Source organism: Leuresthes tenuis, unplaced genomic scaffold (genome assembly GCF_036924035.1).
Source record: "Leuresthes tenuis unplaced genomic scaffold, fLeuTen1.0.hap1 SCAF_20, whole genome shotgun sequence".
Taxonomy (NCBI): domain Eukaryota; kingdom Metazoa; phylum Chordata; class Actinopteri; order Atheriniformes; family Atherinopsidae; genus Leuresthes; species Leuresthes tenuis.
Window position 1 is genome coordinate 15,130,015 of NW_027325374.1, and position 22,505 is coordinate 15,152,519.

Sequence of the window (22,505 nt, forward strand, 5' to 3'; positions counted from 1 at the left end):
ATAGGAAACTCACCTCCGTTGTCAGGGTCATGAAAATTTGGATCGAGACCTTTATCGAGGACTTTTGCCATTTTCTCTATTGCTCCAGTCTGAATGTAATCCAGAAACTTCTTTTGACTGGCCTGGGTGTAAATAAAGGATGGATAATCGTGTCAGAGAATGGAACACAGCACAGCCTGTACAGCTACTAAGAGTAATGTTCAGCTGACAAGAAAAATATACCTTTGTGCTGAGTTTCGCAAGAGCCTTTTCATCCAGATTGGTCTGTTTATAAACTCTGGTTTTGTACCTAAACTGAGGACCAAAAAAAAAAGGAACCATGAATCATAAGGCAGCACAGCTCAGTTTATCAGAGACAACCTACACAAAAAACTAACAAAAAGATGACTACTTGTGCTGCAAATGTTTGGATCAGAGACAGCATAATTATCCTTGTTAAAAACAGCTAAACGTTCATGTTCCCAGTAAGTCACGTTCCCACTCAAACCCTCAGAAACAACTTCAGCATTCATTTCTTTAAAACATTCACATATTTCCTTTTGCTTTTGGAGAAAAGTTTGGCCACAAAAAAATGTATTAAATCCTTCATCCAAAAATCTAGATTGATAGATTTAGTCTTTATATCCATAAATGAAAAAAAAAATAGATATCACAGAAAGTAAGGGACAGAATAGTTTGTTTCTAAATATGATTTGTCATCATTCATCAGGTTAAATTTAAGTGAACAAGTGAGGAGCTTGAAGGTAATCATAGTTTGGTTTGGTGGCCAGGATGTTGTTGTTCCAACCAGGCCTAATATACAATCGATTTACTTAAAAGTGGCGGTAATATTAAGTGGTAGTACACAATGAATTCTAACAGTACGAGAATTGAGTGTCTATCAGTCAATATCATCCTAATTCATAGAACCTCAGAAGATTGTGAGATGGTTTATTTATGGAGTCGTATAGGTGTTAGTGATGACATGGTGCAAATGTCATCACTAACACATTATGCATGCAAGGATAAAAAGAAAAAAGGTTATCCACAGTGCAGATTTTTTCATGCCAGTGTGACAATGAACGCAAGGAATCCTTTGATATGTAGATAACATTATCAAGTTTGTTAGACAAGGGTGTAGATTATCTGTTTTATCCTTGAATGGTTAAGAAATTGCACTGCTTGGTACTACGTGCACAGACAAAGTTGAAAATCCAGCGCCACCTCCATTGTTATCATTTATTTTTTATTATTTCCGGCTTTCACAGTCAAATTATTTCCACCTCATAGCAACCAAATTCTTGGCAGTAGCAAGGTTTGTCTTTCCTTGTGCTAAGGAGCCGGCGGTTAGGAAAGATTATTCTGAACCAAAGCTGTTGAAAATACAGACATTAATAAGGACACTACATCTGACAGCTGACTGGGGACCCTGTTTCCAAATCTAACAAATGGTGGACATTGGCCAGAACACTTGGACAGATTTTACAGGAGCCCAGTGGAACACAGTTAATCAGGTAACAGCCAAAAGTCCCACTGTGTGCAGTACAATAGGAAATTCTGAATGTTAATGAATATTAAGCTCTGTGATCAGGGTTGAGATAAACCAGCAGGACATTAATCCAAACTAAGCCTCAGTCAAAGTCAGGTCCCAATCCTATATTTCATATCTTAAAAAGTCTGATACCTTCCCCTTGACACCCAACATATGACTACAGGAAGATTCTTGTAAAATGATCCAGACAGAGCCAGAACTCAACTATTAGAGATAACTTATAACTGGGTTTATCTAATGCTTATTATAAGGCTAAATACATGGGATTTTGCTGGCCTTCTGGGCTATCCAAAAACAAAAATAAAAGACAAAAATTGGGGGCTGCATTGTTAAAACAGCCCTTCAAATCCTGGAATGCACTGAGATCAGTGTCTTTGTAAATATCTCCCAAGGTGAGAGCTTCACACTACTGTAAATTATGCAGTGGAACAAAGTCTCACCACAACACAGAAATGTCCTAAAACGTCTATTTAAACACCCCGTCTGGTTCGAAGTTAATCTCTTTCAACCACAAAACACTCTGCAGCAATATCAGCAGCTACACCACCAGAGGGCACTGTGAGTTAGTTGTATCACAGCATGAAAACCTGAGATGATGCTATCCCTCAACCCACTCAAAAAAAGGGGGAATATAATGTAATTAGCATGTTACATAACGTTCAGAATGCAATTAAATTCATCAAATTTTGTAAAAAGTTCATTTTCCCAGTTAATTTTCTGTGTTGTGCATGGGAATTCTGATGAAGAAAACTAATCTCGCACGTTTTTTTTTTTTTGCTGCTCTTGAAGACTCCCATTTAATTATGAGGAATACAGTTTTTATTGTTAATGTCATCTGGAAATCTGTTAAGCTCGCCCAAACAAACAAGGCCCATCTGGAACAAAAGCACACTAGGGTTACACAATAGTATTTGGATCTTCATTGTGGAAGAAAAGAACATTTGTTGAAATTCAGATTCTTTAAATAGTTGACATCTTTGTCTTTGTGTGCCACATATTAAAATCTAATCATTTCCTGCCCTCATACCTCCAGGTATGGCACCCCTTTCTCAAAGGTCCGAGCATAGTCCCGCAGGAGCCGCTCCTCCTCCAGAAACTTGGCATCCCGTCCGTCACCAGCTGGTTGGAAAAGGCCATAGTTGTAAACATCCCATAAGGACTCATTGAGGGAGCAGATGATCTGCTGCTTTGCACTCGATACCGTGCAGTCCTGGTCAAATTGGAGACACCTCTGACATACAGACAGACAGGGTGGAGGGGAGATCAGAGGCCGAGAATAAACATGTGTCTCTAATCAACAATGGAACAGTCTATGCTTTGGTGTCAGAAATTATGGCTGATAATGGTTAAAAATACAACTTTTAATAAGTCACTCACCTGTTGCCTGGGACATTTTTAGCATAATTAACAAATTCTCACAAGTTTTTCTCATAAGATTTCAGTAAACAAGCCTCCTGCGTAGGGTAAATGGGTAAATGTATACTTTGTCGACTGACAGTAAATACCTTCAAAGTGGAATAAACCAGTTCAGATGGGTTGGAGCCCACCATAGGAGGTCTTTTAGTCCAAATATTTTCTTTTTTCACCCATGCTAACAGCAAAGAGGAGCAGTAGGTTTGCCATGTAGCTAGAGGCTAACTCATCATGTCTCGTCAGCTATCTAATTAACTGGCTAAGTTTACCTACTGGGGGCTTAATCTATATTTCAAATATTAGTGCTGAACTTGAGCAAGATTTTAGTAGTTGACAACTTCAGGATTTCAATCATACTTTGGTCCTTTTCAGAGTTAGTATTGTAATACTCATTCCACTAACTAAATGGATTGGTTAGCCTTTCTTTCTTTTGGAATCATGCATACCCTTTAAGTACAAGACACAATATTGTATTTAGCTCCATAACACTGCTTAGAACAACAAGATATTATCATACTAACACTAAACCAAACACTGTTTATTTGTTTTTAATGATATTTTATATTACTTGGTTATGGCTTATGGCTTCCTATATGTTACATTTTAAGAGAAGATTTAACAACAGGGCCTAGTTTCATAATGTCCATTATAGTGCATGAATGTTTGTGTGTATAAACATGCATAGAGTTAGTGTGTCTGGTGGAATATCTTGCCACTGCTTTTTATCGTTATAGACTGATGATATACTATGAATGTTTTAGCATTAGTCGGTGAATGATAGATGTTTGAGAATGTTACGCATGCCGATTATGAATGCAATATCTTTTTGAATAATTGATTAGCTGCCACATTCAAAGAAATAAGATTACTTGAGATCCTCTTTGTTTGTGCAATCAGGCTATTGGGCATATTTTGGCCAGTTTTCTCTCAATGAAGCAGAAAAATTTCAGTTGTAAGAGAAAAATTTGCCTTTTGCAGCTACATGAGGACTGTCAAATACGGCACAGGAAGACCTCTTTTTATGCCCTTAGAACTCAAAAGATGGTCCGGTGCCAGAGAACAAAGTTGACAGGAAGCAGGGCTTAAACAGCAGGTCTGAGTGGTCTTAATGAGATGTGTGCACACGTGCGGATGTTCCATGTCTGAGAACTGTAAGCAAAACTGCACAGCTCAGCACAATCTCATGCCCCCACCCCTACCCCCACCCTTCTTAAAGCCCTGACTAGGTTGCATTATTTGATAGTGTGGCCAACTGTATTGGCATGGCAACCAGTTCATTAGTGGAGGCAGGCACCCGTTGCCGTAGCAATATCTTGGTGGTCCCTGGGAGGGAAACCACATGATGTTGATAAGTGTGAGTGTCTTGGTGCACCCGCATATAAGTGAGCTGGAAAGTACATTTGCGTGTTTGCGCAGCTTATGGGAGGATGAGTGTAGTGTATGCACTTTTCCTCTGTGTGTGTTTATGAAAGAGCGAGATCGAATGGCTAATCCCTGGGAGAAGGGAGACTGATGTAATGTTTCCTGTATAATGCAGTGACGCTGCTCTCCTCATCACTCTGTTTTGTATAATCGAAGATCTTTCTGGCTGTACTTTTGCCTTCAGTGGGCAGCACTACGGTTTTTGAGAATGCACATTTAAGTTTTAGCTTATTTAATTGCCACTTTCACTTCACTACATTTCCACATTTCCTGCCTAAGTCCATATAGCTTCTAATATTTACTTCCTCTCTTTATCTCTCTTTAGTTCAGTTTAATAGTATTTCAAGTGCCAGGTTTAGGGGCAATGAGTGTTTGTCAGTAGTGTGCAGAGCTGACTGTGATTCCTGCGGATGAAGACTTTAGCCTTCCTTATATTTCTTCCTATCCAGAATCACTCCTTTCCTCAGCTCTCCCCAAACTCATTAAAAACCTATTAGATAATTAGCAATTACAGCTATATTGAGGGCAGATTAGCTGACATGTAGAACAGTCGACATGTTTAGGGAGTGGAAAATGGAGAAAGGGAGATGGGGGAGGGGTGCGGTGGGGCATTCTCACCTAGATATAGTGTTTGTGGGGCTTGTCAATTCTCACCTGCTGCCACCAAAGAGTTTACAGCTAGAGTAAGTGTGAAGTGATGCTAACTTCAGTTTTGTAACCTAATTATGACCATGCCTGCCCCGAGTTAGATGCAGACATGATTGTGTTGACTGAATATATCTGCTTGCAGGTTGCTCAGTACAAGTGAAACTCTGTATTATTTCCTACATCCTTTGGGACTCATCTCCAGACTTGTAGGGTAACTGTAATGAAAATACTGTCAAGTTATTAATGTGTTTCTCCAATGGTACTTGCTATTTGTATAATACAAAACATTCTTTGCATCGAGAATCATTAGGTTCTTTTGGTAAACTAAGAAACAGAAGAAGAAGAAAAAAAAAATCCTGTCAGTGCCCTGTTTGTGAGGAAGACTATAATCATACAAATCCCAGTTTCAGAGATGTTGGGAAGTGTATTTACTTATTTCTAAGACAACAAAAATTTAAAACAGTTATTTGTTAATCCATTTATCAAACCGACACAAACACAAATTAAACAATTACCAGCGTCTTCACTGACCTAATTCATTGTATTTTAGAATTATAATCAAATCTAGAATTTGATGCCAGCTACACACTCAAAAAAGTTTTGACTAAATTATGTTTACCGCTGTGTTATATAACTCTTTCTTTTAATTGCATTTTCAATTATTTGGGAACTTAGGACTGTTGTACTGTATCTGTTGTAGTTTTGCAAAAGGAATCTGCGTCCATTCTTGTTGAATACAAGATTTCAGCTGCTCAACAGTCCATTTTCAATATTATTGAAACTATTTCAATATTATTGAAAATGGACTGTGAGATGTCCTCCCGTCTCATATTATGAGACAGGTCTGGACTGCAGGAAGGTCAGTCTATACTGACCTGCCTGCAGTTTGTGCTCTCTGCCTGTGAAGCTATGCTGTGTAAGTCATGAGATATGTCGTTGTCCTCCTGAATGTGCTTTTCATGGAAGTACCAGCTGGAACACACGTGCAGACACCTTAAGTGAACATGGCCATCCGTGCACACAAATCAAGTTATGTAAGCCTTGTGTCTGTAGTACCAAGTTTATGTATATTTATGAGCTTTCATTTCCCACACAATTATATGATGTGCTATAGAACATCTAAGGATCAACCCCTCAATGTCTTGAACTCCTTTAACAGGCCATTTGCTGATGACTTGAGCTGTATGTGGAGGGTTTCCCCAACCCCAACCAGCAAGTGGTTTAGCAAAAACTGGTTCACAGGAACCGGCACTCTTTAAACAGTGCTGACTGGAATATGCAACTGTACCTTATTGTCTCCCACTTATTCCTTGATATTGGTGAGTTGCAAATCTTTGTTCGTGCAGGCTAAGTAGCTGAGAATTAGCTTCTTTACTGTAAGTGTGCATCAATATGCTAATTAGCCATGTGATCGTTAATTTATGTCACAGCTGTTGTTGTAACCTCCCACACCAACTGAAGGCAACATGAAGTCAGCATGACAACCAGTCTCCTTTCAACAAAACAGTACTGGTTCGTCTAGAGCAGATATATGTATGAATTTCAGATGGATTATACAAGGTGATTTTGTCACACTATGCTCCCGATCCCATGTGGCTACATTGATCCTGGTGCTCATGCAGTGCAGCCTTAGCACTCAAAGGTCACCTGCTTCCATGACGTTTCTGTCCTTAGTCATAACACACTGAAATTTCCGCAGACCTCATGAATCTTTTCACAATAGATGCTAAAAGATCAAAGTTCTTTACAATTATGCACTGAGATTTTCTTTTCATTTGTAATGATTGATGATTTATAAACTCTTTGATGGAGTTAGACTTTGATGGAGAATTCCCTCACTATTAGCCAATTAATCTGTTTATTGTAGAATCTTCCAGAAAAGTCCTATTTGTATATTCTATAAACTTTTCTGTCTTCGTTTGCCTGTCAGACAACTTGTTTTGAGTGTGTTGCTGGCATAAAATTTTAGATTTGCCCACATTTTCAGAACAGAATGATGCTGGTCATTAAAGACAAGAGAAATAAGCAAGAAAATAATTTCCTCGGTATTTGTGTCAATGGAGATTAAGAAGTATTTCACTGTAGAAATATTTTCAACTTTTCTAGAAATGGGGTTTGTAGACACCTGGAGTTTTGAGTTGTTTTACGCTGAGCTTGATACTTTAGACTTTTGAGCTTTCTCTTTTGAATTAAAACTAGTGTTAGATATGGGTGAAAAAGATCTTAAGATTGCTTTGTTGCTTTTGATTTTTCACCAATTTCACACACGCTGTGTGGGTAAAGTTTTCAATGCACCTACTGTTTGTTTGATGTCAGGAATTCCAATGCGGAACACCATCATGGTCAGGAAGGTGTCCTCCAGCGGAGCCACTGTGGTCATACTGCGTTCCATTAGAGCTCGTCTCTTTGCTGCTATGAGTTGCTGCTGCTGCTTGTTGGCAGCTTGATGATGTAGTGGGGCCTGATTGGACATGTAAGGGATACCCCTGTTGCCCAGGTTACCTGGCCTCAGTGTTCTGTCTACTCTCTGTCTACCAACCACAATGGCTGCTGGTTTTACCACATCACCGCCTTTCCCTTCCCAGGATTGTCGTCCTCCCGTCATTTCTTTATCGACCAGACCCTCTAATCCTCCATTCTCTGTGTCACGTCCACCTTCGTTTTTTCTTTTTTCTCTTCTTTGCTCCTCTTCCTCCTCCTCATCCTCACCATCTTTGTCATCCTGACCGGGATAAAAGTGCTCATTATTTCCCAGCATCCTTTGCTGTGCAGGAGGTCACTGCAGAGAGGGCTGAGTGATATAGCTGTCATGGACACAAAACATGGCTATCCCATGAGACTGGCTTCATCCTTAGAAACATGCTGTGGATAAAACAGGTAGAGAAGGGAGTAAACTTTGGTCATTTACCTCTCAGAGTGAACTTAATAGAACTAGAATGTGTGCAGTTTAAACATGTAAAAGACACATGCAATAACAGCCATTGACAATGTTAATAAGTCTGCATGTGTGATTTAGCACAGAGCTGGTCCACATTTCCCATTTAGCCACTGGGAATGCATCAGGGAATAGCAGGCTGATGGAAGACAGGCTAAATATAAACTCTGTGAATTTGCATCACAGGTTCTCTGCAGAAGAGAGTGAGGTGGATATACAGCGAAGCATCACATGAGGTCAAGATCATTTCTGCTTTGTGATAATGGAGTAGCCATTTTTTTGAGTTGCAGCCCAGGACAAATGGCCAAATGGGAACTTCTTAAAAGAAAACACGCTTCAATACCTGCACAAACTTTGTGTCATGTGGAATATACTTTGTGGGATATTTTTCTTGTCTTGTGATTGACTTTGTGGTGCTCTCAGTCCCTAAGCATACCCTGACCGTATTTTAACTGGCTTAGTAATGACATATTGTTCCTTCTGCCTCAACTTGATACAGAAAGATTTGCGCATTTGTGACTATGTGATATACCTCAGTGCATGTGCATGCTTGTGTATATATATGTGTGAATGAATCTACCTGTATACTTTCTTCTGGACATCAGAACAGATACATACGTATTCCATACATGTGTGTGTGTGTGTGTGTTTGTGTGTGTGTGTGTCATTGAATGTGTATTGAACTTTATATCAAAACAGGCTGTATCATGTTTCTGAACATCCTAGCTTCACAAACTGCAGATTGACTGTTGCCAGTATGTTCTAAGATAAGCATCTTACCGACTAACATGGATATCCTGTTCCTTATTATTGGAAGTTCCCCTCCCCAGATAATGCCTGCTTTTCACCCATAGTTCATTCAAGGGGAGCATGATTGTGTGTAGCTGTGTGTATATATGTATGCAAAAATGACCATAAAGATGGAGATATACCACATCAGTAGTCTGGCTATAGACATTTTGCCACTATGCTGATCTCGATCATTGCCAACAAATGCCTTAATGATGGTAAATGACGTAAGGAATCTCCCAGTATCTCATTGGCATGTTGATGCTCTGAATATCATTGAAGTTGGGAGTCTGAAATATATGGCTCTTAGAATGCACAGATGGACAAATAAAACCCATAGAGACACGACTTGAATTAGGACACAGATGTAAACTCATTTAGTCACAAATTACCAACATGCAGATACTTCATTTGGTTATTAATACAATATGTAGAAGGAATGGTGAAGGTTAAAGGGGTATTTCAATAAGTGATCTATGACTTATGACTTATCAACCTCTATTGGGGACCAAGGACATCGACAGGTGTCTGGCACAGCTTACAGTGGCCTGCAGTTGACATGAATAATAATATAAGATCAAGAAACTAGCCAACATACATCCAGCGTGAATACCTGAAAATATATCCACATTCCAAACTGTAACAAGACTCAGATTTCGTTTTTATTTTTTCACCAGACATTTTTACCCAAAGCAACTTACTTTTTACCCGTTGTGGAACAGTAAAACGTCAGTACAGCAAGAAATTCCGGCATACTTATCAAACACTAAATCTATTTTGGAGATGGTGCATCTGGTGGAGAACTGCAAAGTAAGAACAAGTTAGGCATATTAGGAGAGGAGGTGTTCTCTGAAGAGCTGAGTCTTGGAGCAATTATACACCAAACTGACGTGAAGAACTGGCAGCCATGAAGGACCCCAGCTGTGTGTCCTCACGTCACCAGTGTCTGAACAAACAAAATGGCATTTGAACACATTGTAAAAATGACCTCCAACTGCCAGCCAGAATGTACAGTCAGTGCCAAGAAGACAATGCTTGCCGGCACGGAAAGGAATGTTATAAGTATGTTGTGCAAGCAAGAGAGCTGGAAGGTCTCATAAAAAAAATAACAAATAAATATAAAATAAATATAAAATAAATATAAAATGAATATAGAATAAATATAAAATAAATAATAAAATAAAATAAAAAATCATAACAGTGTGTACATTGTATTTTCTTTTAGTTATGGAGTATATGTCACAGAGTATTGGTCTTCTTCACTCCCCGTCAGTATGTTGCTGTGAGAATCATTGCTTGTTCTGGAGGAATGAAGATGATAAATGAGACTAGATTGTGGAAGTTAGCAGTAACTTTTCTCCATTTTTGACTACCTTGAACAACCTATCAGAGTGATCTCTGTCATAGCAGATTGACAAAGTCTGACAATAACAAGAGTGTTTTCCAATCCAAAAATACAAGAGACAGACATTATTTGACACTCAAGACATGCTCGATGGTTGCTTACTGTATATGGGCAGTTAAAGGGATTCTTGAAGATAGAGTTATGCCCCTGCTCTGATACTATTTGGTAACTTGGTCTGCCATAGTGGAGCAACAAATGAGAACAGTCTGAACTTGAATTACCTTGAGCGAAGGAAAGGCAGTTACTAAAAAAAAAAACTCTGTTACTAAAAGGAACAGAGTTATCAAGGGGGAGCATAAGCCTGAATGACTGGGGTCAGATAGCTGGGTGTAGATGCAGAAGTCACTCTGTAGGCAACCATTTGATTCAGACAGTAATGGGTAATCAGTGGAGTTCAGCAAGTAATGGAGTGACATGTGCCCTCTTTGGTTGACTGAACATCAGATGCAACCACACCATCAGCAGGGTTATTAGTGTGCTTACCAAATACAGTACATGTAGAAAAATTCCAAGGTCAGATAACAGATGATCTACTGAGATGAGAGTCTTAGGTATGGTTAGAGATTAGGCTCTTGCTTACGAGTCAATGCCATAGACCATTCATTCATATGGAGGTAACCACCATGGCTTCAACCATTGGTTTGTGGTAACTTTAGGGTAATGGACAGATTTAAGCGTGAATTCGAATGACCCAGTTAGAGCCTTTAAAATTTCACCATCCTTAAAATAACTGCACACAGGACAATTGATGACTGAAATATTTCATATGGTTTTATTTGATTACATTTTGTTTAATTTATCTATCTATCCATTAATTTGTATTTATTTATCATTATACTGTTGGCTGTAAATGTCTTTTTCCTATGAGGAAATTGCATTTTTTCAATTCTTTATTGGCTTATTGGCAATAACTTGCTCTTGACTGAAGTGCACCGTACATCTTTAGACAAGCAATGAAAAGCTACGAAAGCTCTCGAGATAAGATATTTGATATTTAATGCCAGTTTTTTTTTTTTTTAATTATATTATATTTATCTAAAAACTTTCCATTTTGTGTTTATTTTGGAAATGAGAGCGATGCTTTTCTTGTGAAACAGTTGGATGCAGTGCAGCAGGTAGTAATCATAGCAGACACTAGATGTCACAGCTGAGGTAAATGCACTGGCTGATGACTTGATGTGTCCACCATAAGACATATTTCCAAGTGTTTTAGTGTTTCAGTTTAAATGTTGAAATGAATACATTGTTTTTGTATTAACTTAAAGCATCTCGTGAGAATTTTCTTCCACAGTGCGAATCTTTTGTTTCTGAAATCACACACTTTCAAGATTTTTTGTTGTAACTCTGACACATTTTTGGCTCATAGTAAAGACATCTTCAACCAATTACTTCAAAAAAGCTTATTTTGCAGAAACTACAAGACATATTATCATTTACTTTACTTTTGTCCTCTTTAGGTCATAATTAAACTATATGTTGTTAACACTACTCTCCAACACTCAAATCGGCAATTGTATTTGGCACATCAAATATATTAAGTATATTCAATAGAATTTCATATTCATTTGTGCAAATTGTCCAACTCTTAGTTGTAGTACCCCCGAGACTGTAACATTTCTTTTTGTTTAATCCCTCACTATTATTAGGTTATTTTTCATGCTATAGAACAACATAACTAATTTTTACTGCATCATTCAGGACAGGCATATGTTAAAAGCCATAATCATATGGTCAGAAATGTTTGAATGATTGACTTGATTTATGCAGTATTATCCAAGCCTGCACTGCTTTTCTCTCACGTGTCGAAAATCTGTCACTTGAGTTTTCTATCTGACCGGAAACCGCAAAAAAGCAAGGAAGAACCCCTCAGACTCTGTCAATGACGGGTTGAGCTACTGTAAAGCCAACACAAAGTCTGTCGGGATCGATGTAAACCGAGGATCGTGGGAGGGATAACACTGAAGAATAATTTAAGGAAATATTTTCACAATGCACCAAAGTGGTAAGTGATTTTTACAGATGAATAAGCACTGAAAGCAATAACCAGAGAAAGTGTGCAGTGTAACCTATATAAAACTTTTTTCATTAATGTTTTCTACCACCAGCAATAAAGTAAACTCTCAGTGCCTATCAATAGCCATAAGAGAGTTCTGCTGTTAATTTATCAGCAGCGTGAAATCCATATTCAGCGAGACAGAATAGCACACAATGGAACTCACCTCTGGTCATTGCTGCAGGTATGAGTTCCACACTAAAACGTGATCACATTTTCGACCAAAAGCTTTTCTAATTAAAAGCTGACAAAGAACGGCCTGTTAGCACTCACATGGTTTTAATGCTATCATTCAAGCACACCAGGAGGGAATAGAGCAGGCTGATTTATGAACAAAGTCTCATTAAATATTGAACAACGTTGAGCCTCCACTCGGCAAGATAAGGAACAAGAGGGACAAACTGAGAGTAGACAGGAGCCAACTAATTGGGATGTAAAAGCAAAAGGCGAATACACAAGAGAGAAAGACAGAGAGTTGTATTTTGCATAAGGCAGAGTAGTCAGATTGAGGAAGAAAATAGGCAGTGGAAGGATATCCGCAGTTGGAGGAGAGGTGAGAATGACAGTCAAATGAAACAGTTACCTCAGGATAAAGAAAGAATAAAAAGAAGAGATTAGCTTTGTGTAAAAATATTGAAACTGTGGTAACTCAAATTACACCTCCTGAAGCGCTCTCCTCAGCAATTATGGATGCAGAACTTATCTTTGCTTTCACTCAGTTTTCACTGTTTGGCTCTCCTGTCTCTGTGCTGGCCATCATGTCTTCTTGCCTTGACTTCCTCCCTTTGGAGGACCAGGGGTGGTCAGACACAACATACAGTTTATCCTTTTGAGCTATGTAAAAGATGTGTTAATACAAAGATGGTATTCCATGCTAAAAAGATGAGTATGCTCTTATGATTTGTCAAAATTTGATTACTGAAGTCAAATTTTAGGTTCAGATAGATGTTAAACTTTATTTAAACTAATTAAAGATTAGGGACTATGTGTGAGAGACTTTTTCTAACACAAATTACTTACGGTATTTGTTTTAAATCCTGACTGAGTTATCGTTCTAATGAGCTCCTCACTTAAGATTTCCAACATGTATGAATTGTACAAATAAAAGAACAGCATCTAAGTTGCTTTGCCATGTGGAGAGTATTTTTTCATGTATATGGTCAGTTATGGATCTTTAGACGGTGTGAAAATGAAGCGAACTGGGATGAAGGTTCAGGAACTGATTAATCATGATGACGAGGACAGAGACAAATATTCTCCTTGCAGACCCGGGCAGCAAAAATGGATTGATGGAGAGTCCTGCAGAGGTCAAAGATAGCTCCCGTCTCTATTCAAGTTTTCCTCTTCTGAGATGTTTTTGCATGAATTACATTAATATCTGTGGGAATAGCTTGGTGGCATTTGTCCTTTATTTACCTTATAAACAATATATAATGCATGTTTAGATTGTTAGAAAAGTAATACAAACCAAAATAATGTTGAGCTGCACAGGATTTTGTCATTCCTGCTTTACTTTTAAATCATGCTATATCATCTCTTAAGATATCCTGCTTGTATTACAAGGACTATCTGCAGACTTTGTTGTTTGCTGATTTGACAGTCGCGCCTGTTTGCACCAAGGTTTCTCCTCCTCTTTTGCCCAAGGAGTTTCATTAGCATAGTCCCAGGACAATGCACTGTAAAGACCTTATGGAGAGTCAGTTCAATGCTTATATTGCTTATTTTTATCACTCTATCCCTCTTTCTTTCCCATTCACTCACTCACTCACTCTCTTCTTATGTAGGACAGAATATTTGTATAGATATATTTTCAGTGTATCGGTCCCCGGAAAGTAGAATTGGAGATCATCCAAGGAACAGATTGTCCCACTTTCACGTCCTGCAAAAGTGGAGCGGCCAAGCTCTGTCCTCTATATCCATCTCTTTGACTGGGTCTCCACCCTTCAGCCTCTTTCAAAGCACCAGTGACGGGCCATCAAGAGCACTCGAGGCCTACTCCAGCCTGAGATGGATGGAATGAGTCACTATAATGAGGGGAGAGGGTACTTAGTTTTTCTATGAATGGTGCAGCACTAGCCGTCAGGTCTGGGGGTGGTGCTCTGACGTTGGAGTTTGTGGAGGAAGGGCTATCCTACTGTGTAGAGCACGAGCACTCATCAAAGATAACGCTAAAAGATGATGCAATGGATAAACTATTTGAAGTTTTAAAGTCGATGTTCTTTCAGACTTGAAAATGAGCTTTAACAATTCCACGATCCTGTTGAGGAATTGTATATTTCTCAAATGGTTTACTAATGCAGTAACAGGGCTTGGTATTTTCAGGCTGTAATTAAATCAATGCTTGTTCAAATCAGAGAAATTCAAAGTGCCTAAATGACAGTCATGCCACCCCTGATTAATTTTACTGGAAAATGACTATAGAAGTAATGTATTCATCCTCTCTTCACCCAGAGATTCTGACATTTCCCTTAGTGGGAGGAGAAATGCTCCTATCAAACACAAACAGATGCCTTTTAATCAACTGCATATCTGATGCTAATCAAATAAAAAAGTGATAACCCTGTTAATTAGCTGTGAAGTGGAAGAATCAAATGATTACCCCCAGCTCTAGTTCACAATTCAGATCCTGCTTCTTTCATCTGTGTTCCAGCTCAATCCTTTCAATCACCAAATCAGCAAGGATCTGCTTTTTTTTCTCCGGAGAAAAATGGGGCACAGTTTGCCTCATAGGTTACGCACCGCTAGCCTGAGGGTCCAAGCACGTGTGCAGGCCCATACACAAATACTGTCTGACGCTTTAAGCACCACTCAAATGTATCTGTCCTGGAAAAAAAACATATCTATCAGAATGCAGCATGAAGAGTCGGACCAGTCATCCCAAGCTTGGCTTGCAGTCTTGAGTTGATCAAAGTGGGCTATCTTTCCCCTCAGACTGGATATAATTGGGTCAGGTTGAACGTGCACTGAGGGCCTTGCTTGGGCTAAAATTAGCCAGATAGGCCAGGAGACCTCACTGCAGCACAGATTTAGGAGTGAACATCCCCAGTGCTATTTTGAAGTCTTCTCCTAAACATTTATGCAGTTGCTAAAACACAATACAGATCCCTGAAACAGGGTTTTTCTAACTTTCACTATTTCCAACCCATGACCTAGTTTATGAGTTATTCCCATGTGAATCTGAGTATACTGTATGAGAGTTTAATGTCTTATTTGCAAATTTTCTATGACTCCATCAACATTCAGATGACCCAATGTGAAAAAGCAACTTCACTCCATAATTGAGTATCTCTGAAGAAATTGAAGTTCCAAATCTTTACTTTCAGGCTACTGATAACGAGGCACATTTAATTTGTCCCTTATAATATTTCAGTATTCTCTCTGTTGTATTCAAAGTTATTTTGACACCAATGTGGTAATCCATTAGATCCATTTCATGACGTCATTGTTACTGTTTGGGAATTCATTGCATCAGCATCTCAGATCCATCTGCACTTGTGTAACAGCACAGCTGGTTTGTGTTATTGTTCAATACCCACTGTCTTCATGACCTGGACTGTATTACCTTCGATGTAAAAAGATTATAGATTGGTACTATGGTAATTCATCCAAACACACAGTTGCATACTTGAGTTCTAAACTGAGGGACTGTTCTCCAGCTGATTTCAAATGACACATGACTTCACAGAAAGTGCATAAAAATGTCAGGAAATCAAAGAGTTCAATAAAACAGACAGCCTGTACAATTCCTTGTATCAAGTCACTTTGTCAAGGGCACCTTTTATTTCTTAGACTTGTCCCATGGCTGCCACTAAAACACCTCTGGCTTCAAATACAAGGAAAGCAGGCCACAGACAAAGTAGTCAGACGTACAGAAATAAGCACAAATTCAAGTCTTTATGATAGACTTTAAGGCAGATAAACAGTCACAAACAGACTGCCCACTAGTGACAGTTTCACTTACCTTGTCTGTCCAGTGACTTAAAGGTAACACTGGGAAACAAAAGTCGACAAGATGCTAATAAATGCTGTTAGACATGGCTGACAAAGTGAGGACCATGTCGAGGCCTGCCAGGCCCCATTACAATTTGTTCACCCTCTATGTAATGAAGTATACTTGGTTCATCAGACCAGAAAACCCACCAGTTATAACTTTCACTCTCACTACAAAGCAGTCAACTGTGATTACTGCTATGTATTCCAAATTAAGAATTTTATATCAAAACTCCTTAAAAGGAGAGTAGCCAAGAGTAGAAGACTTTCTAAAGAAAGTATGTTTTTATGTCTTTTCTCAGCTGTCACCAGATTGCATGTGAACTGAAAATATTATAAAGGCTGTTAAACAGGGACTGGATTATATCAGGGAACGTAGAGGCCACTGATCTGAAACAGAGAAACTCTGATTTGTGTTGTTCTTTAATAGCGCCCAGCTGTGTTTCCTTATAAGGTTTCTGTAATTATTAGTGTATCTAAAATCCTTCATTTGAGACGGTGTTGAGAACTTACACAGGTGAGTGCGTTTGAGTTTTTCATAAATTGTTGCAGTTTGCTGGTTTCTATTTTCATGGCTTACGGCAGTCCTCCAGATCTTGCCCCCTGTGGGAAAACTTTCCATATGTAATAATGAAAAGCCTGCAGAGTCAAGGGAAACAGACCTTCACTCACGCGCCTTTCTGAGTAACACAACAATCAGATTCCACCAATTTCCACTAATATTTAAAAGTTCAGTCAACATTGTGGCGGATGATGATTTTTATTCAAACATGAAATTGCCTCGGGAAGTTATTGGATAATATGATTATGTTTTAGACTGAGGACGGACTGGGTTATTACTTTTCCATGAATCACAAGGTAATGGATTTTAGTATTTTGCTTGCATATCTGTTTTCCATAGCTCCCTATATTTTAATCCCTGTTTAAGTGTCCCGAGGGACTGGTTTAAGGAATATTTCTTGTGAGTTTTGCATCTCTGCTTTATGAACACAGTAGCAGCTCATAGAGGCGAGCTGTATTCCTTCAGCAGTGAGCTGTCACCAGAAATATTCCCTCAGCGTGTTTTTCGTTTGTCCTACACTCTCATCACACTAAACTCTGGAGAAGTGATGGTGTATATAGCGCTGTCACATATCTGACCTCCTGTTTACTGACTCCTGCGCTTCCTGCAGCGATCGCAGAGGACAGAACAGGGCTGGGCAAGAAAGATCAGCATAAGACATGGCAGGCTGCAGTGGAAGTAAGAAGGCAGTTGTGGTGTAAATGTTCAGAATCAAACACTTACTTACATCTCCTCTGACGTATCCTACTGTTTGGCCAGTTGAGTGTATCTCCCGTCTTTTTTTCTTCTAGTAAATTGTTTCATAATCCCATTTTCTTTTGGCATTACCTATAATCTCGATAATAATCTTGATCCCTTTCAGGCATTGATAATGTCAGCCAGCTCTTTGTTCCATTATGATCAATTGTTCTGTGTTGTGAGGGAGCCATTAATCTTACAGTGCCCACTCCGCTCTAAATTGCCCAGTTTGTTTATTCTCTCTCTTTAACAAATTAATTCCCCATGGTGCAATTCTCCAGTAAGAAAATATGCTTTTAAAGCCACTATTGCTTGTTGTGCATTAAAATGTGTGCCGGGTCTTAAGAAGCACAGTCAATTATGTTTTATGGGATGAAAGAGTGCAGAGCTGGGACACAGCAATGGTGCACAGCCCTAGTTAATACTTTAAAATCCTTTTTCAGCTAGGCCTGGAATAAACTGGATTTATGTGTGCAGCTGCATGTGTGTGCTAGACTCTTTTCTGGGGTCCTCAGAGGGTTTGCGCCTTTCCACCAGCTCACACCATATATACAGCGAATAGGCAACAATTTTGACAAGTCACAGCTTGTGTGAGTGTGTGAGATGTGGGTGTTGATGAGCTCCCATTTGATTTGTCTCACCTTTCCCTTTCTGCACTTTTTCCTGTTTGAACTCATGCGCTACATAGCTGTCAGTGTCTGAGTGTGTGCAAGTTAACATGTTATATCATCCAAAACTCCAAAATCATGTCCCTTTTTTATCTGTACTTGTATCACTGTCAAACAGCTGATCATAATCTACAATCCTGCTTCATAGTGAATGCGTAATCTATAAGAGGCAAAGTCCACACCAGTCACAGGGGATTCAATTATAGCTATAAAGTTGGAATCAGCATGTACAGCTTATTTTTTCCAGTCCAGTAGAAGACATCGAGTAGCAATTATTTTTCAAAGGAATATCACTTTTTTACAGTAATTTTCCATGAGTTGCATTAACTACAAGCAAAAGTAGCAACATAACCTCCACTAAGATTCTGAAAGCTGCATCTGATGAAGAGAGATCTGCAGTGATTCTTTCGACTAATCACACTTTTCTGGAGTAATAAACACAAACACTACAGAGTTTTCTGGTAGGGCTTTGTGATGTCTGTCCTTTCATTTTTTCTATCACACCTCTTCCTCCTCCCCACCTACATAAAACATGTGAACCAGACCTCAGAGGACATGTAGCCCCCCCCTACCCACCCCTCTCTGCCACAGTTTCAGCATCACTCGCTTCTCTGTATACCTTGCTGCTTAAGATCATTTCTCCTCTTTTTGTTTGCTCTGAACTTTCTGATCTTCCTTTCATATTCACTTCAGAGTTGATACACATAATGTCTCTATTGCTGTCATTCATTTACTCTTCTACATCTACATCACATAACTTCGGTTTTGAGGTTCAGTTAAATTCCAAACAAAAGCATGACAACAAATTAACATAAAAAAGTAAATACCTTTCAGTCTGCAGATGAGGCTGTGTTATTCCTGTTTGTATCTGCAGAGACCTCCTCGATAAGCCACAGAGAGAGTGAAAAAGGATTGGGGTTAAAAAAAAACGAGAGAAAGATCCGTCTGATAAAACATAGATGGAGAGAAAATGAAAAGTGATTGGTTTTCTCTCCCTTCAAAATCACATTCTCTTGCCTTCAACTCTTAAAATATGCATCAATGTGAGCCAGCTTGAGCTCCTGTATTGTGCAGCCTCTTTTTCTCTTTTTCATTCACACACATACAAACACCCATGCACACTCTTTTACCTCTTCTATGCCATGGTATAGCTGCTCTCTCGTTCTCTCTGTCTCTATCACATACACATGCATGCTTTCTCCCTGCCTCTCCTCAGCTGCTAGATTGATCCCTCTCCTTCGCTCTCCTTCCTCTTCGTGTTCGGACTCTTCACCATCTATCTGTCAGTTGCTCTTTTTTCTCATCCAAGTGCTCTTCTGTTCAATTATCTCTATTTTTCTCCATTACTCTCCAACACTCTGTCTTTTCATGTCCCACTGTTCCACCATACTCCAACCCCTCCACTGTTCCTCCCTCATTATTTCAGATGCTCTATCAATCAGTTGCACTGGTCCTATGACACAATTCCCACCCTTTTATCTGTTTCATGCTTACACACACTGGGGATGTGTTTGAGCACTTCATAGTTTGCCATTTCTCTGTGATGCGTAGAGGTGGCCAAGAAAAAAAAAATACTAAAAAAACATGTTTGGACTTTTTCCATTGATGCATTTATGTTTTGCATTAGAAATAAAGTATGATGACAGGTTTTCCTTCCACATTTTATCGCAGTTTTGAACAAGTCCTGTTTGACTTTCAACAGTCTTTAAAGCCGCTCTGTAATGCCATTGATTAGCTGCTTTTTCATTTTATTTGGCAAGATAAGACGTATTACGTTTAAAAAAATTGTTATTATGAACTCTTGTGGAGGTCTTAATGTTTTAGATTTTACAACCTTGAGCAATACTTTCAAAATAATCTGGATAAACCAATTTCTGAAAAAACAACCTCCACCTTGAACTTCATACCTGATTATATCTTCTCAAAAATTGGAGGACTTGGTTATTTTCTCTTTTGTAGCTTCAAAATAGAGAAACTTCCCATATTTTCATCCAACTTTCACATACAAGTGTTCTTAGCTTGTTCTTCGATCTATTAGCTTAAGTTTCTCCACACAAGTGTTTCATCTGAAACAACCGACATATTACATTTAGAAATAAATCCTTATTTATTTGTAACAACATTATTCTTGTATTTCTACTACTTAAAAATAATGGTGTACTGTTGAATTATACTGACTTTCTTCAAATGTCCTGTGTCTCCAAAAGCATTTGCCATAGTCAGTGATGCCATCTCCTCAGGTGTTGTAACACTTCTAAAAGAAGTTAGCAGACTTACAAATGTGCCTTCTCTGGACCCCAGAATGACCTTGGAGGGTAATGCCAGTTTGCCAGGAAAAAATAGAAATGTAATTGTAATACTACTATCATTTCAAAGGGAATCCGCCACTAACCCTGTTGCTGCACCCTACTGGTCTAACCTTAAAGATAATGTAAAATGGATTAAGATTTAGACCCTTCCTTACAAATTCTTCCTTACTTATACATTTAGTAAGCTCAGCTTGAGAGTAATATCTGTGTCAACTGTTCTTTGTGTGAAATAAACTCCTTTGAATTCTTTCTTTGTTGGAATAATGCATAGTTTGGTTCCAGCAGTAATCATATAAAAAAAAAGAGAATGTGCTATATTTCTTGAATCTGCTGATCATTTTAGGTAAATTTCTCATTCACAAAGCAAAATTTGGCCACTATAAACTGTTGTTTAGTGATAGGAGGGAACGACAGGAATGCCTCGTGACCTTAGGTAGCTAATGCTTCAACCATGTGCGGCTGACGCTTTTGTAAGCGTGAATAGAAAAAGTATCATTTTAGAACTCAGACAACCCTGTGTCAGCCTTTTGATATGTTGTGCAGACTTGTCTCCTTGTTGCGAGGTTAAACCTTTGTGTTAACTGACTCCAGAGACTCTAAACCTCAGAGAATTTTCTTAATATCTTGGTCCTTTGTGCCAGATCTAAACATCCTTTTCCATTTTCTGTCATTCAGAGGCCAGCTGCCACTGGAAGGGGGAAAGGTGACAAGATCGCATTTTGTAATCAGTGGCCAGACTCACTGGATTTGTGGTAAGAAAACACTTTGAGTTACTATTTTTGCGAAAAATAGTGTTTATTTAACTAAGACCTGTAAAACCAGTGAAGTTAAATAAAAACTGTATTCAACTAAGACCTGCTTATCCAGTGAAATTCAACATGAAAGTGTAATATTCAACTAAGATCTGCAAGACCAGTGAAGTTCAATATAAATGGCTTAACAAAGACCTGCAAAAAGCCAGTGCAGTTAAATACAAGGGTGTGAGTAACTTTTAACTAAGACCTGTAACAAAACTTTGAAGTTAAAATGTCAATGAGTTCATAGCCTGTGTGAGAAGACAACAGGAATAAACAACTCCGTGTTCACTTTAAAAGCTGACGAAGGCAACCTCGTGGGGATAACAAACCGTCTGGCTGTGGAAACCGAACGGTGACAACAAAAGCAGCGTTTCACTGATCGGACCAGTTGCTCGGGCGTACTCCATACAAACTGGTTGGCCACTGAAGGGAAACAAAATGGGAATACTTGTTTGAAAGCAAACAGGGAATTAAGTGAGAATGTTAAATACGTGTTTCAATGGGACCCAGATAATATTGAATACTCAGACAGATGGGAAAAGAAGTTTGGTTTTGAAGGAGAACTCACTGTAGAAGAATGCACAAAATTAGCTAAAGCAATTTATGAATGCCTTTCTGAAGGGCTGTTCGCCACAGATATGCAGCTTTGGGACCAAGCACATGGTATATCACCATACTGCCAGGTTAACTAATTTAATGTACTGGTCTAGACATGCAGAGCAGCATTTTAAGAACAAAACGAAAAGCAAGAAGGGACAAAGCTTTAAGGTGGAAGGTGATGAAGAAACTGCGTATGTGATGAGAGAGAGCAGAGGCAGAAGCGATGGAGGACAAAGGGGAGGCAGATCAGGAAGAGATGCTTGCTTTGTGTATGGAAAGGCAGGACATTGGGCAAAAAAATGCAGGCAGATGAAAGATAGGCAGTCTCCAGGAAACGAGGCAGGTTAGATATGACTAAGCAAGAGAAAAACAGAAACCTTGAGGGAATTGAGCTTATGTTGCATTATGGGGTGAAACCAGAGATTGCATTGAACGTGTGTGGAAGGAAAGTGACTTTTCTGTGTGAAAAAAAAACTTTTCTAGTGAAGTTATTTTTGTAAAATCAGCAAATAGCAAGGCACATCCTGAGTACTTATCAAAATCATTGACATTAACAGATCCAAAGACTGGAGTAAGCGCTACTTGTCAGGTTGTCTTATGCACTCCGTGTCCCTGTAACTTACAAGGACGAGATTTACTCCATCC

At 38.9% G+C, this 22,505-nt stretch overlaps 1 protein-coding gene across 1 annotated transcript in view; it reads right to left on the minus strand.

Annotated features, from left to right (window-relative positions):
- The window catches only part of LOC140277910 (SH3 and multiple ankyrin repeat domains protein 1-like), a 43,735-nt gene extending 24,157 nt beyond the window's left edge, over window positions 1-19,578 (minus strand). Inside the window, exons 1-6 of the mRNA XM_072372742.1 lie at window positions 19,285-19,578; window positions 18,982-19,032; window positions 7,314-7,876; window positions 2,559-2,762; window positions 223-294; window positions 14-122 (exon numbers count right to left, since the gene is read on the minus strand). Coding sequence (XP_072228843.1) covers window positions 14-122; window positions 223-294; window positions 2,559-2,762; window positions 7,314-7,772 — 844 coding nt within the window. The 5' untranslated portion in view covers window positions 7,773-7,876; window positions 18,982-19,032; window positions 19,285-19,578. The remainder of the gene's footprint in view (window positions 1-13; window positions 123-222; window positions 295-2,558; window positions 2,763-7,313; window positions 7,877-18,981; window positions 19,033-19,284) is intronic.
- Between the last annotated feature and the right edge of the window lie 2,927 nt (window positions 19,579-22,505).